The sequence below is a fragment of the Pseudophryne corroboree genome, chromosome 1, assembly GCF_028390025.1.
Source record: "Pseudophryne corroboree isolate aPseCor3 chromosome 1, aPseCor3.hap2, whole genome shotgun sequence".
Classification (NCBI taxonomy): domain Eukaryota; kingdom Metazoa; phylum Chordata; class Amphibia; order Anura; family Myobatrachidae; genus Pseudophryne; species Pseudophryne corroboree.
In genome coordinates, this window is record NC_086444.1 from 371,616,582 (window position 1) to 371,632,007 (window position 15,426).

The 15,426-nt window shown below is 46.6% G+C and overlaps 1 protein-coding gene across 6 annotated transcripts in view; it reads right to left on the reverse strand.

Moving 5' to 3' along the window:
* DEPDC5 (DEP domain containing 5, GATOR1 subcomplex subunit) overlaps positions 1–15,426 on the reverse strand; it is a 358,748-nt gene that overhangs the window by 123,213 nt on the left and 220,109 nt on the right. For 4 of the 6 annotated variants that reach the window (XM_063913058.1, XM_063913055.1, XM_063913057.1 and 1 more), the window contains exons 24-26: positions 10,099–10,199; positions 9,953–10,012; positions 1,399–1,582 (exon numbers count right to left, since the gene is read on the reverse strand). In XM_063913058.1, the coding sequence (XP_063769128.1) occupies positions 1,399–1,582; positions 9,953–10,012; positions 10,099–10,199 (345 nt within the window). The remainder of the gene's footprint in view (positions 1–1,398; positions 1,583–9,952; positions 10,013–10,098; positions 10,200–15,426) is intronic. The other 2 variants (XM_063913059.1, XM_063913056.1) reach the window with 1 other exon arrangement.

Consider the following 15,426-nt stretch of genomic DNA (forward strand, 5'->3'; position numbering starts at 1 on the left):
GAGAGCACCGAGAAACATTGCACCAGGTAGAGAGCACCGAGAAACATTGCACCAGGTAGAGAGCACCGAGAAACATTGCACCAGGTAGAAAGCACTGAGACACATTGGAGGAGGAGGGGGGGGGGGGGGGGGTAGATGGTTCCGCACACACATAAGACAAGGGGTAGTGGGGCCACACACAGGGGGTTGGGGGGGGCAGGAGGGCACAAGGTGTCACACACACGGGGGGGGGGGGGGGCGCACAAACCAGGGTGAGGGGGGTAAAGTGTGCCACACACAAAGGCTGGGGGTAAATGGGGTCACATGCAGGGGGTGGGGGCAGGATATGGCAATGCATTAAAATACATGTTCATTACTTTGTGTGTATCTACTTACTCACACTCTGGCAGCTGAGGGTCACACTCCGGTAGATGGGTACGCTGGCCAGTGGCACTGGCTGGTGGGAGATGGGGGCTGCCCGCGGGTGTCTGGCCATGCACACAGAGAGGAGGGAGGGCTGGGTTTGCCTCGGCGGGAGAGGCAAACCCAGCCCTCCTGTCTCTCGCAGAGGAGGGGAGATGCGGCGGCTGACAACTAAGGACGGACGAGGTGGGCGGGCGGGACGGACGAGGTGGGCGGGACAGATGGGGCGGTACAGACGGGGCGGGCCGCGGAGGTCTCTGTCTCTCATGCAGGGAGACAGTGTGACTGTGATTAAGCACACTGGATTACTGCAGTAATGTGTCCGGTGGCTTGGCGGGGTCCGGCGGGCAGCAAAGTGCGGGGTGGAAGGGCGCACACAAATGGGCAGGGCGGCATTCAGGTGTCTAAAAAAGGGGCAGGGCGCAGCGCCCTGTGAAAGACACCTAGAGTGAACACTATTCAAGAGTTGGTTCCTACTCCACCCCCTAAGTCCCACGTAGCAGGAAAGGTGTTACAAGCAGCTTTCCTCTACCTAACAACTCTAAAAAACAATAAAACTAGAAAAATTCCTAGGAGCTCCCCAAGCTGTGATCGGCTCCTCCGGGCACATTTTCTAAACTGAGTCTGGTAGGAGGGACATAGAGGGAGGAGCCAGCCCACACTATTAAACTCTTAAAGTGCCAGTGGCTCCCAAAGGACCCGTCTATACCCCATGGTACTAAATGGACCCCAGCATCCTCTAGGTCGTAAGAGAAATGCAGATTTTACGCTAAGCACCAATTCAGCATCTCCGTGTCAGTGAGTGGCTGATTTATGCAAGCAACAACTGGAGGATCAGTCTGTAATGACTTGTTGCTGACTGCCGGCAAAACCCTCCAAAATTGTGGCAGATCAGAGTGGTAGGATAAGCCCTGCCTAACTACTGTAAAGGTTATCACTAAAGGACTTTGAAAAGACACTTATATATCTGAATTTGTTTGCCCTTCTCTATCTCACCTGTCTAAGTCAGCCTCCGGCAGTAGGTCATAGCAGCCCTCCGTGTAATCGTTTTGCAGGCTCTGCTTGTCCGGGAAATAGTCTGTGGTGAGTGGCAGGCAGGCTGGGGTGGTAAGGGACTTCCAATCCACCCCAACTGTGCAGCAGAAACCAGGCACTATAGGGGGAGCAGACAGCATCAAAACTGCCCAGAGAATGCGTAATGTAAGTGTGAAAAGATGAAAGAGATCCATATAAGAGAAAAAAGTGAAGTAAATATGAGCGACAGAAGTTGTGGAAGAAGGACAATGTGGATGAAACAAAGAACAGTGTTTTAAGGGTGTGATAAAATAAGAATTAAAAACACAATTGGAAATTAAATTATGAGGTAAAAGAGGGCAGTAAATTGAGAGTAAGAAGTAGCGTTAAATTATACAAAACAAATGGTACAAGTGAGTAGGAAAGAACGCAGATAGGAGAAAGTGATAAACAGTAATGGAGATGTGAAGGAAAAAGATACATGCAAATGGTTTTGGATGATGCAAGAATTTGGGTGAAGAGGTGGTAAAATGTATGCAGCAGGAGTGATTTGCAGGTGGAGCCACACACATTGGGAGAGAAAAGGAAAAGAAAAAGAGAGAGCAGGTTAACATTGCCATGCATAAGATGCATCCTGCCCCATCATGCATTGGGAATTACTTTGCGCGTCATCAATACCTCAGATTGAAAAGTCATGTGCCACCACCCAATCAATATGAACTAACACAATACTTATGATAGTTGTAGCTAGAGTAAGACATGCAAGCAATGTGAGCCAGTGTCAGCAAAAGAGGTGCGCAGACAGCATAATGAAGAGTGACCACAGGTAATCTGCAGTAGATTGAAATAAATATTGATATTATTGCAAAGTAAGTAGCGTGAATGCAAAAATACTGAAATGTACACATCCATGTGTACATAATCTCATTAATGTCAGTCTAGCAGTTTCACACTAGAGTTGAGGGGATAGCTTTCAGAAGGAGGGCAGAGAGAAAGTGCCTAGGATAGAAAAAGAGCAAAAAAGATTCCAGTACAGAGAGGCTCCAGGAGAGAGAGAGAGGAGACAGGGCAAGGGTGACAGGGCAGAGAGGAGGGTCCCATGGGAGACCTTGGAGAGGGGACAAGGTAATAGGGCAGAATGGAGGGTCCCAGGAGAGAGAGTAGAGGGGACAGGATGTAGTTAATATCTCGGCGGTCGGGATACTGGCGGTCAGAATACCAACGCTGGGATCCCGACCGCCGAGAATACCGACAGCTGCACCAGAGCTATTCCCACTTGTGGGTGTCCACGACACCCATAGAGTAGGAATAGAACCTGTGGCGAGCACAGCGCGCCATCGAGCCCACAAGGGGCTTTCTAGTGCTCGCCCCATTGCTGGCATTCGGACGGATGGGATCCCGCTATCAGAATACTGACCGCCAGGATCCGGCTGCCGGGATTCCATCCTCAACCCGAGGGAAAAAGGTGACAAGGCAGAGAGGAGGGTCCCAGGAGAGAAAGAGTGTAGAGGGGACAAGGTGACAGGGCAGACAAAAGGGTCCTAGGCAAGAGAGGAGAGGGGACAAGGTGACAGGGTAGAGAGGAGGGTCCCAGGAGAGAGATAGGAGATGAGACAAGGTGGCAGGAAAGAGAGGAGGGTCCTAGGGGAAAGTGAGAAAAGGGGACAAGGTGATAGAGCAGAGAGGATGGTCCCAGGAGAGAGATAGGAGACGGGACAAGGTGGCAAGGCATAGAGGAGGGTCTCAGAAGAGAAATAAGAGAGGCGACAAGATGACAGGGCAGAGAGGAAGGTCCAGGAGAGAGATAGAAGAGAGGACAAGGTGACAGAGCAGAGAGGAGGGTCTCAGGAGAGAAAATAAGATTTTACTTACCGCTAAATCTATTTCTCGTAGTCCGTAGTGGATGCTGGGGACTACGTAAGGACCATGGGGAACAGACGGGCCCCGCAGGAGACATGGGCACTTCAAGAAAGAATTTAGATTCTGGTGTGCCCTGGCTCCTCCCTCTATGTCCCTCCTCCAGACCCCAGCCAGAGAAACTGTGCCCGGAAGAGCTGACAGTACAAGGAAAGGATTTTGGGAATCCAGGGTAAGATTCATACCAGCCACACCACTCACAAAGTATAACAAGTTAAAACAACCAGTTAACAGTATGAACAATCACAGAGCATCAGATAAACTCTGATGCAACTATAACATAACCCTTATTTAAGCAATAACTATATACAAGCATTGCAGAAGAAGTCCGCACTTGGGACGGGCGCCCAGCATCCACTACGGACTACGAGAAATAGATTTACCGGTAAGTAAAATCTTATTTTCTCTAACGTCCTAGTGGATGCTGGGGACTCCGTAAGGACCATGGGGATTATACCAAAGCTCCCAAACGGGCGGGAGAGTGCGGATGACTCTGCAGCACCGATAGAGCAAACATGAGGTCCTCCTCAGCCAGGGTATGAAACTTGTAGAATTTTGCAAAAGTGTTTGAACACGACCAAGTAGCAGCTCGACACAGCTGTAGTGCCGAGACCCCCCAGGCAGCCGCTCAAGAAGAGCCCACCTTCCTAGTGGAATGGGCCTTGACCGATTTTGGTAACGGCAAACCAGCCGTAGAATACGCTTGCTGAATCGTGTTACAAATTCAGCGAGCAATAGTTTGCTTTGAAGCAGGCGCCCCAAACGGGCGGGAGAGTGCGGATGACTCTGCAGCACCGAATGAGCAAACACAAGGTCCTCCTCAGCCAGGGTATCAAACTTGTAGAACTTTTCAAAGGTGTTTGAACCTGATCAAGTAGCCGCTCGGCAAATCTGTAATGCTGAGACCCCTCGGGCAGCCGCCCAAGAAGAGCCCACCTTCCTTGTGGAATGGGCCTTAACTGATTTAGGCAGCGGCAATCCAGCCGAAGAATGAGCCTGCTGAATCGTGTTACAGATCCAGCGAGCAATAGTTTGCTTTGAAGCAGGCGCCCCAAGCTTGTTGGAAGCATACAGGATAAACAAAGATTCTGTTTTCCTGACCTTAGCCGTTCTGGCTACATAAACCTTCAAAGCCCCGACCACATCCAGTGACTCGGAATCCTCCAAGTCAGTAGTAGCCACAGGCACCACAATAGGTTGGTTTATATGAAAGGATGAAACCACTTTCGGCAGAAATTGTGGGCGGGTCCGCAATTCTGCTCTATCCGCATGGAAAACCAGATAAGGGCTTTTATGTGACAAAGCCGCCAATTCTGACACACGCCTAGCCGAAGCCAAGGCTAATAGCATGACCACCTTCCACGTGAGATATTTTACTTCCACCGTTTTGAGTGGTTCAAACCAGTGTGATTTCAGGAAACTCAACACCACGTTAAGATCCCAAGGTGCCACTGGAGGCACAAAAGGGGGGCTGAATATGCAGTACTCCTTTTACAAACGTCTGAACTTCAGGCAGAGAAGCCAGTTCTTTTTGAAAGAAAATGGATAAGGGCGAAATCTGAACCTTAATGGAACCCAATTTAAGGCCCAAAGTCACTCCCGACTGTAGGAAGTGAAGGAAACGGCCCAGCTGGAATTCCTCCGTAAGGGCATTCCTGGCCTCACACCAAGCCACATATTTTTGCCATATACGGTGATAATGTTGAGCCGTCACATCCTTCCTAGCCTCTATCAGCGTAGGAATGACCTCATCCGCAATGCCTTTTTCTGCTAGGATCCGGCGTTCAACCGCCATGCCGTCAAACGCAGCCGCGGTAAGTCTTGGAACAGACAGGGCCCCTGTTGCACAAGTCCTGTCTTAGAGGCAGAGGCCACGGGTCCTCTGTGAGCATTTCTTGCAGATCTGGATACCAAGTCCTTCTTGGCCAATCCGGAACAATGAGAATTGTTCTCACTCCTCTTTTTCTTATGATTCTCAGCACCTTGGGTATGAGAGGAAGAGGAGGAAATACATAGACCGACTGGAACATCCACGGTGTCACCAGTGCGTCCACAGCTATCGCCTGAGGGTCTCTTGACCTGGCGCAATATCTCTGCAGCTTTTTGTTGAGGCGGGATGCCATCATGTCCACCTGTGGCAGTTCCCACCGACTTGCAATCTGCGTGAAGACTTCTTGATGAAGTCCCCACTCTCCCGTGTGGAGGTCGTGCCTGCTGAGGAAGTCTGCTACCCAGTTGTCCACTCCCGGAATGAACACTGCTGACAGTGCGCTTACGTGATTCTCCGCCCAGCGAAGAATTCTGGTGGCTTCTACCATCGCCACCCTGCTACTTGTGCCGCCTTGGCGGTTTACATGAGCCACTGCGGTGATGTTGTCTGACTGAATCAGAACCGGTTGGTCGCGAAGCAGGGACTCCGCTTGACGTAGGGCGTTGTATATGGCCCTTAGTTCCAGGATGTTGCATCCGTGGTCACCAGGACCCAGTCCTGAATGCCGAATCTGCGACCTTCGAGAAGGTGAGCACTCTGCAGCCACCACAGGAGAGACACCCTGTCCCTGGGGGATAGGGATAGGGTGATTAACCGATGCATCTGAAGATGTGATCCGGACCCCTTGTCCAGTAAGTCCCATTGGAAGGTCCTCGCATGGAACCTGCCGAAGGGAATGGCCTCGTATGATGCCACCATCCTTCCCAGGACTCGAGTGCAGTGATGCACTGACACCTGTTTTGGTTTTAATAGATTCCTGACCAGTGTCATGAGCTCCTGAGCTCTCTCTATCGGGAGATAAACCCTTTTCTGGTCTGTGTCTAGGATCATGCCTAGGAGAGGCAGATGAGCTGTAGGAACCAACTGCGACTTTGGAATATATAGAATCCAGGAGTGTTGCCGTTACACTTCCAGAGAAAGTGATACGCTGTTCAGCAACTGCTCTCTTGATCTCGCTTTTATGAGGAGATCGTCCAAGTACGGGATAATAGTGACACCTTGCTTCCGCAGGAGCACCATCATTTCCACCATTACCTTGGTGAATATTCTCGGGGCCGTGGAGAGACCAAACGGCAACGTCTGAAATTGGTAATGACAATCCCGTACCACAATTCTGAGGTACGCCTGATGAGGTGGATAAATGGGGACATGAAGGTATGCATCCTTTATGTCCAGAGTCACCATAAAATCTCCCCCTTTCAGGCTTGCAATGACCGCTCTTAGCGATTCCATCTTGAACTTGAACCTTTTCAGGTATATGTTCAGGGATTTTAAATACAATATGGGTCTGACCGAACCGTCCGGTTTCGGGACTACAACATGGTCGAATAATAACCCCCTCCTTGTTGAAGGAGGGGAACCTTGACCACCACCTGTTGAAGATACAATTTGTGAATTGCAGTTAACACTGTTTCCCTCTCGTGGGGGGAAGCCGGCAGAGCCGTCGGTGAGGGGGCATCTCCTCAAAGTCCAGCTTGTATCCCTGAGACACAATATCTATTGCCCAGGGATCTAACAGGGAGTGAACCCTCTTGTGGCTGAACTTACGAAGGCGTGCCCCCACCGGGTCTAGCTCCGCCTGTGGAGCCCCAGCGACATGCAGTGGATTTTGTAGAGGCCGGGGAGGACTTCTGTTCCTGGGAACTAGCTGTGTTGTGCAACTTCTTTCCTCTGCCCCCGCCTCTGGCAAGAAAGGACGCACCTCGGGCTTTCTTGTTTCTTTGTTCGAAAGGTTGCATTTGATAATGTCGTGCTTTCCTAGGCTGTGCAGGAATATAAGGCAAAATATCAGAATTACCAGCGATAGCTGTGGAGACCAGGTCCGAGAACCCTTCTCCACACAATCCTCAGCCTTCCATATGCCTCTTAAGTCGGCATCATCTGTCCATTGCATATTCTACAGGACACGTCAAGCAGAAATCGACATAGCTTTGACTCTAGGACCCAGTAGACTCATGTCTCTTTGGGCATGTTTTATATATATATATATATATATATATATCTCTTAAGACAGCATCTTTAATATATATATCTCTATATATACATATATATATATATATATATACATACTAGGGTCTCAATCTCTGCTGATAAGGTACCTGTCCACACTGCCACAGCGCTATAAACCCATGCCAACACAATCGCCGGTCTGAGTAGTGTACACGCTATCTGCAGGATCCCTGAGGATAGCTGTTACGTCAGGGCTACCTTTTGGGCAAACGTGACACCCTAGGGGAAGATTCCCATCGTATCCTGGCCCTAGTGGGGAAAGGATACTCCCTGAGAATTCTTTGTGGGAAACTGCAGTCTCTTGTCTGGAGATTCCCGCTCTTTTTCATCATGAGAGGAGGGAAATTTACCTCAGCTTTCTTCCCCTAAACATGTGTACCCTTGTGTCAGGGACAGATGAGTCATCAGTGATATGCAAATCATCTTTTATTACAATAATCATATATTGAATACTTTTCTGCCATTTTGGCTGTAACTTTGCATTATCGTAGTCGACACTGGAGTCAGACTCCGTGTCGATATCAGTGTCTATTATTTTGGATAGTGATCATTGAGAGACTCTGAAGGTCTCTGCGACATAGGGACAGACATGGGTAGATTCCCTGTCTGTTCTCTAATCTTTTGTGCAATAAATTCACCTTAGCACTTAATTACACATATCCAAACAGGTGTCGGCGTTGTCGACGGAGACACCCTCTCACACACATATTTGCTCCATCTCCTCCTTAGGGGAGCCTTTTACCTCAGACATGTCGACACACACGTACCGACACACCACACACTCAGGGAATGCTCATCTGAAGACAATTCCCCCATAAGGCCCTTTGGAGAGACAGAGAGAGAGTATGCCAGCACACACCCCAGCGCTATTAACCCAGGAATAACACAGTAACTTAATGTTAACCCAGTAGCTGCTGTTTATATTGATTTTTGCGCCTAATTATGTGCCCCCCCCCCTCTCTTTTTACCCTTTTCTACCGTGTAACTGCAGGGGAGAGGCTGGGGAGCTTCCTCTCAGCGGTGCTGTGGAGAAAAAACATGGCCCTGGTGAGTGCTGAGGAAGAAGCCCCGCCCCCTCGACGGCGGGCTTCTGTCCCGCTTTCATGTACAATCTTTGGCGGGGGCTCATACATGTATACAGTGCCCAACTGTATATATGCAAACTTTTGCCAAAGAGGTCTCTAATTGCTGCCCAAGGCGCCCCCCCCCTGCGCCCTGCACCCTTACAGTGACCGGAGTATGTGGGTGTAGTGTGGGAGCAATGGCGCACAGCTGCAGTGCTGTGCGCTACCTCAGTGAAGACTGGAGTCTTCTGCCGCCGATTTCGAAGTCCTCTTGCTTCTTTCACCCGGCTTCTGTATTCCGGCTCTGCGATTGGGACGGCGGCGCGGCTCGACGAGGGTGAGATCCTGTGTACGATCCCTCTGGAGCTAATGGTGTCCAGTAGCCTAAGAAGCAGGACCTATCTGCAGAGAGTAGGGCTGCTTCTCTCCCCTCAGTCCCACGATGTAGGGAGTCTGTTGCCAGCAGAGCTCCCTGAAAATAAAAAAAACCTAACAAAATACTTTCTTATAGCAAGCTCAGTAGAGCTCACTAAACAGCACCCAGCTCGTCCGGGCACAGATTCAAACTGGCTGAGGCTGGAGGAGGGACATAGAGGGAGGAGCCAGAGCACACCAGAATCTAAATTCTTTCTTGAAGTGCCCATGTCTCCTGCGGGGCCCATCTGTTCCCCATGGTCCTTACGGAGTCCCCAGCATCCACTAGGACGTTAGAGAAATAGGAGATGAGACAAGATGACAGGGCAGAGAGGTCACAGGAGAGAGAAAGGAAAGGGGGCAAGGTGGCAGGGCAGAGTGAAGGAGTCCCGGGGAGGATGAGATAGACAGAGAGAGAGAGAGAGAGAGAGAGAGAGAAAAAACAACAACTCCCCTGCACAATAGGGAGAGAAAGGGGAGATGGGAAGGCATTGGAAAAGAGAAGAAAGAAATAATCCTGCACAACAGTAAGCAACACAACTTTCATTTTATATATATATCTATATAAAATTTCTTTTTTGCACAGACGTGTAATTACCACTGCAATTCTGAGCAATAGCTGCTACTACAAACAGCACTGCAGTATTTTCCACGCAACAAACCTGGTCATTCATGACCATATTTTATCTCATGCAGAGGCCTTTACTCGGCTTTAAACTCCAGATACACCATAATATTGAATACTATTCAATCCAACAATAAGTTATATGGTTTTACAAATAATACATTAAATACAATGGGTTCTTGCAGTCATATAATATTTTAACATAAATATAAGAAAAGCTTTCAAGATAAATTAATTGGTTAAGAAGCAACAAACAAGGTTAAATAAAAATACAGACTATTAGACACTATTAAGTCCCATTAGATGCCATTCCCTCCTCTTCCCACTTACTCATATGTCCTTTCCTCCTCTCCCCACTCACTCAGATGCCCTTTCCTCCTCTTCTCACTTACTCATATGTCCTTCCTTCCTCTCCCCACTTACTCATATGTCCTTCCCTCCTCTCCCCACTAACTCAGATGTCCTTTCCTCCTCTCCTCACTTACTCATATGCCCTTCCCTCCTCTCCCCACTCACTTGGTTCAGGACAGCACAGCAGACTCTCATCGGGGGAATCTCTCTCCTTGTGGTTAGTAACTGTAGTGACAGAACAGGCCAGTGTTAAATGCACATCTTAAACATTTATCAATACTGCTGGTGTCCTGTCTCCCAGCTACAATCACCTGCACTGTGGCTCCTATGTCCATTGATAGAGACATTTCCAGAGAATTCTTCAGTGCTACCACAGGAGCTGCTGTCCAACGGTGTGCGAGGACCTCCATGTCTGTAGTCAAGAGAAAGATGCTGATACTACTAAATGTTTACTGCCAAAACATATTATAAGCAGACATAAAGTGGCTGCAAAGGTACTCAATCCGTTTTTTTTATATTTGCTGCGTTAAAACATGATTTAGTTGAAATGTACTCCCACTAATCAATAAAAAAAGTACTAGAAAATGTGCCACATAAAATGTAATCCTATCATTTGTCAAACTGAAAATACAGTAAGCGATTGCAATAATATTCAACCCCTCCCCACCCCAGAGTTAATACTTGGTGGAAACACCGTCAGTTTTGCACTAGACAAATCTGATCTTGTTCTTTGCAATAGTGCTCAAGTTCCACAGGTTGGTTGGATGGTGGTTATTGGTTGACAGCAATTTTTAAATGTTGCCAAAGATACTCCATTTTTTTAGATCTGCTTGGACTAGACCACTTCACAACATTCACTTTTTTGATGTTATGCCCCTCCAGTATAGCTTTTGTGGTATGCTTTGGCTCCCTGTCACATTGAAAATAAGAGTTATGGTAAAACTTACCTTTGGTAACTCTTTTTCTTTGAGATCCCAGGATGCACATAAACGCCATACCCCGCTCACAGCTCAGGCTCCTCAGTTTTGTTAATAAGCCCAATGCAGGTGCTGGATAGGAGAGAAGGAAAAAACGTACACACAGGAAACATACTCTCATAGAAAGAGAAGGGAACTGGTGACCAAGAGAAGTAAACCATAGAAGCCAGATACGTCAGGGTGGGCGCCATGTGGATCCTACGGACCTCGAAGAAAAAGAGTAAGCAAAGATACGTTTAACCATAACTCTTATTTTTTTCTTCAGGATGCATAGGAATCCACAGAGATTACCTTGGGGATGTCCCAAAACAGTTGTTCATGGGAGGGAACGCTCCTGAGAGGAGAGAAGAATCCGGTGTCCAAATTAAGCATCCTGAGAGGCAAATGTATGAAAGGCATCGAACCTAAGAAACGTGTGGACAGAATATCACGTGGCTGCTTTGCAGAGCTGTTTAGCAGACGCGCCGCAGCGTGCTGCCCACAAAGGACCCAAAGAGCGAGTAGAAAGAGCACATACTGTATTTGGAATAATAAGGTTAGCCTACATGTAAGCCTGTGAGATGGTCATACAGAGCCATCTGCACAGAGTTTGTTAGCTGACCACCCCTCTTATGGAATCCATATAGGACAAAGGGGGAATCCGTTTTCCTGATGGTCCACGTAGATCTGAAAAGCATGGACCACAGCCAAGAAAGCCTCACCGGCTGAGAGGTCTGGTGATTGGAAAGCTGGAACTACTATTACCTCATTGAGGTAAAAACTGGATACCACTTTGGAGAGGTAACTAGGTCTAGTCCGAAGGTCCGCTCTGTCTCGATGAAAGATGAAAAATTCGGGAGCGACAGGACAGTGTCCCTAAATCTGAGACTGCAGGCAGAGGCTATAACCAGAAGAAAAATGAAATTTATGGTAAGAACTTACCGTTGTTAAATCTCTTTCTGCAAGGTACACTGGGTTCCACAGGGAATAACATCTGGGTGTAGAGTAGGATCTTGATCCGAGGCACCAACAGGCTAAAAGCTTTGACTGTTCCTAGAATGCATAGCACCGCCTCCTCTATAACCCTCACCTCCGTGCACAGGAGCTCAGTTTTATTAACCAGTCCAATGCAGTAGCAGGTAAAAGAGACAACCGTTAGTAGCCACATACACCACATTCTCAAGAAAGGAGAAGGTGTCAACGGCTAATGCCATACAAACCCAAAGAAGCTAAGTGCGTCAGGGTGGGCGCCCTGTGGAACCCAGTGTACCTCGCAGAAAGAGATTTAACAATGGTAAGTTCTTACCATAAATCTCGTTTTCTGCAGCGGGGTACACTGGGTTCCACAGGGAATAACATCGGGGATGTCCTAAAGCAGTTTCTCATGGGAGAGGACGCACTGTAGTGGGCACAAGAACCCGGCATCCAAAGGAAGCATCCTGGGAGGCGGATGTATCAAAGGCAAAGGACCTTATGAACGTGTTCACTGAGGACCACGTACCCACCTTGCACAATTGTTCAAGGGTCGCAACGCGGCGGGCCACCGAAGAAGGTCCAACAGACTGAGCAGAATGGGCCTTGATAGTCGCAGGAGCTGGACGACCAGCCTGTACGTAAGCATGTGCAATCACCATTCTAATCCATCTAGCCAGGGTCTGCTTGTGAGCAGGCCAGCCACGTTTGTGAAAACCAAACAGTACAAAGACAGAATCAGACTTCCTGATGGGAGCTGTCCTCTTCACATAGATACGGAGAGCCCGTACCACATCCAAAGACCGCTCTTTGGAAGACAATTCAGGAGAGACAAAGGCCGGAACCACAATCTCCTGATTAAGGTGGAAAGAAGACACCACCTTAGGTAGGTACCCGGGATGTGTTCTAAGAGCCGCCCGGTCACGGTGAAAAATCAGATAGGGGGACCTACAAGACAAGGCACCCAAATCCAACACCTGTCTAGCAGAGGCACTAGCCAGTAGAAACAATATCTTAAGAGAAAGTCACTTAAGGTCAGCAGATAAAAGAGGTTCAAACGGAGACTCTTGTAATGCCTCCAGAACCACAGACAAATCCCAAGGAGCCACATGCGGGACATAAGGAGGTTGAATCCGCAACACACCCTGAGTGAACGTATGAACATTAGGTAAAGTTGAAATTTTTCTCTGGAACCAAACTGACAAGGCAGAGATATGAACCTTGATGGAGGCCAGACGAAGGCTCAAGTCCAGGCCCTGTTGTGAAAAGGACAAAAGTTTTGCCGTACTAAACTTGTAAGCGTCATGATTGTTAGTGGCGCACCAAGCAAAGTAAGAATTCCAGACCCTATGATAAATCCGAGCAGAAGCCGGTTTACGGGCCTTCAACATGGTTTGAATGACCGCCTCAGAAAATCCTTTGGCCCTGTCGAAGTCAAAAATATTACATAGAGAGAACATACAGACTCCACATAATGAGTCGCTATGCTTGCGAATACGCACAGCGATATATGGTAACATATGCATTTACACAGACATGCCACAAAGATATATTCAACACATATTTCATACATCACATAAATTTAAACATATCAAGCACCAGACATCATAAGGTTTTAAATTATATAATGGAGTAACGTCATGTATGTGTATTACTGGAGCGGAGCAAGATGGACATGCCGTGCTTGGTGTCAAAGTAACCAGATTAATGTGTGGATTCATTTGATGCCTGTGATTAGGTTGTAGCACATTGCAATGAGTAGTTATGATTAAATGTATGATAGCTAAAGTCACTCTTATTAGAACAATGAATGTCCTGGAAGACAGCATGCTTGCAGAAAGGAACCAGTCGCTATCTCCTGTAATTACTCCATCAAGGCTGGACGTTGCTTGCATAGGAACTGACCAATGACCCATCATGAATGAGAAAATTCCCTCCCCTGGACCAATAACAGAAAACCTATACTCCCCCAACTTACAGTGCATAGCTGATCCCACACAGAAGAGTTTCCTGTTGTTTTGCTGGGCGCTGATGGAGATGGTATTTTGCGGTTACTCTGCTGCTGTGAGAATGGAGAGATATGGAGAGCGGAGTGTGCATTGAGGGAGATGGTAACTGTATGTTGGCCTTGTCTGTAATGAATTAGTTTGTAATAACTGCTTCCTGTGTAAATTGTAACCATGTAACTATATATATATATATATATATATATACTGTACATGTGATATATTGTATACATATCCTTTTAATAACAAATATATACATCAATGAGCTTTGGAACTCAGAAATGTGTGCGTGTATTGTTTTCTCTTAAGGGATGTAGTGTTTGCGACGTACAGCGCACTTTTATCGTATATGGTAATAAGATGCACCTGGCGTTCACAGTATATATTAGAGCTGGCATTTTAAATATTAGAAAAGTAATTTGACTCTAACAGATGGGGGCTTGGAACCAGGATATCACGTTCTTAATGATGCACTGTACAAACGCGGCTGTGGTCTACCAGCTAACGATGGACGCATCTTGATGCTGCCGAATCACATGCTGTTTTGTTTTTTTGTGTTATCAGTAAGGTGCTGATATGAAATTCAAGGGACAATGTGTTTCTCACAATATTTAAAATGCTACAGCGTATTTTTATTGTTGCAAAACAAAGTTCAAATAAGTCATATTGTGTTTGATTCAGATTGGATTGTTTATCTGTTAAGTAAATTTAAAGAACATTTAAAAATTGGTGCATAGGCATGATATAGCTGTGTTAGCATGCTCAGGCCTATTCGCATACTTTTAAACCCAGGCCTAAAGTAACTTTTGGTGCTTGTATAGAGTGTGATTTCTTTGTGACAAAAGAGCCGCATGGTCTGTCCTCCATTTTGGGTTAACCACATGGCCTGTCCACCATCTTGTTCAAGCCACATGGCATGGGAATGAGTGGGAGGAGCAGTGGCCATTTTAGGAAGGTCACTTTATCCAACTTAGCTAACAGCTGACTTTCAGTGTGTTTAAAACAATCAGTTTCCTTTGTCACAAAGAAACAACATATATGTACAAATCCAACACCATTTATAAGCTACCAATGAATTTATTTAACCCATGCCATAGTCAATTACAAATAGTTTCAATTGGGCCTAGTGAGAATTAATAGTGAAATGAATACTTGATGGAAGAATTACACACAGATATATATATATAAAAAAAAGTTTTTTTTTTTTTTTTCCCTCCAGGATTTAGTTAACTCTGTTTGCTATGGTAGGCTAGCCATTGAAATGTTAATTAACTTGTTTAACCACTTTAGTAGAGCAAGGAAAATATCTTTGATATGCAAATAATAGAGGCCCTGAGAGAAACTAGTCATTCAGTGTGTTTACGAATACATATGAAGGGTATCAGGAGTGCAGTAAATTATATATTATATTATTATAATTATGTGTATATTTTTATCAGTGTATGTTCTGCAAGATAGCTATCCAATCTGAATCATAGCATTTAAATTATAGTCAATAGTCATTATAGATTTGCTATATATATATTTGAATTAGTGTTAAGGGAGTAATTATAAAAAAACGAAACGCAGTTCCAGCCTAAACGTTTAGGTATACATTCAAGAGGGGATCATCTTTGTGGGTGACTTCCAGCGAATGTAAGGAACAATTGTGTGTTGTGTTAGTAAGCAATAGTATTTTGTTGCTCACTTTTATCGTGATATAGTG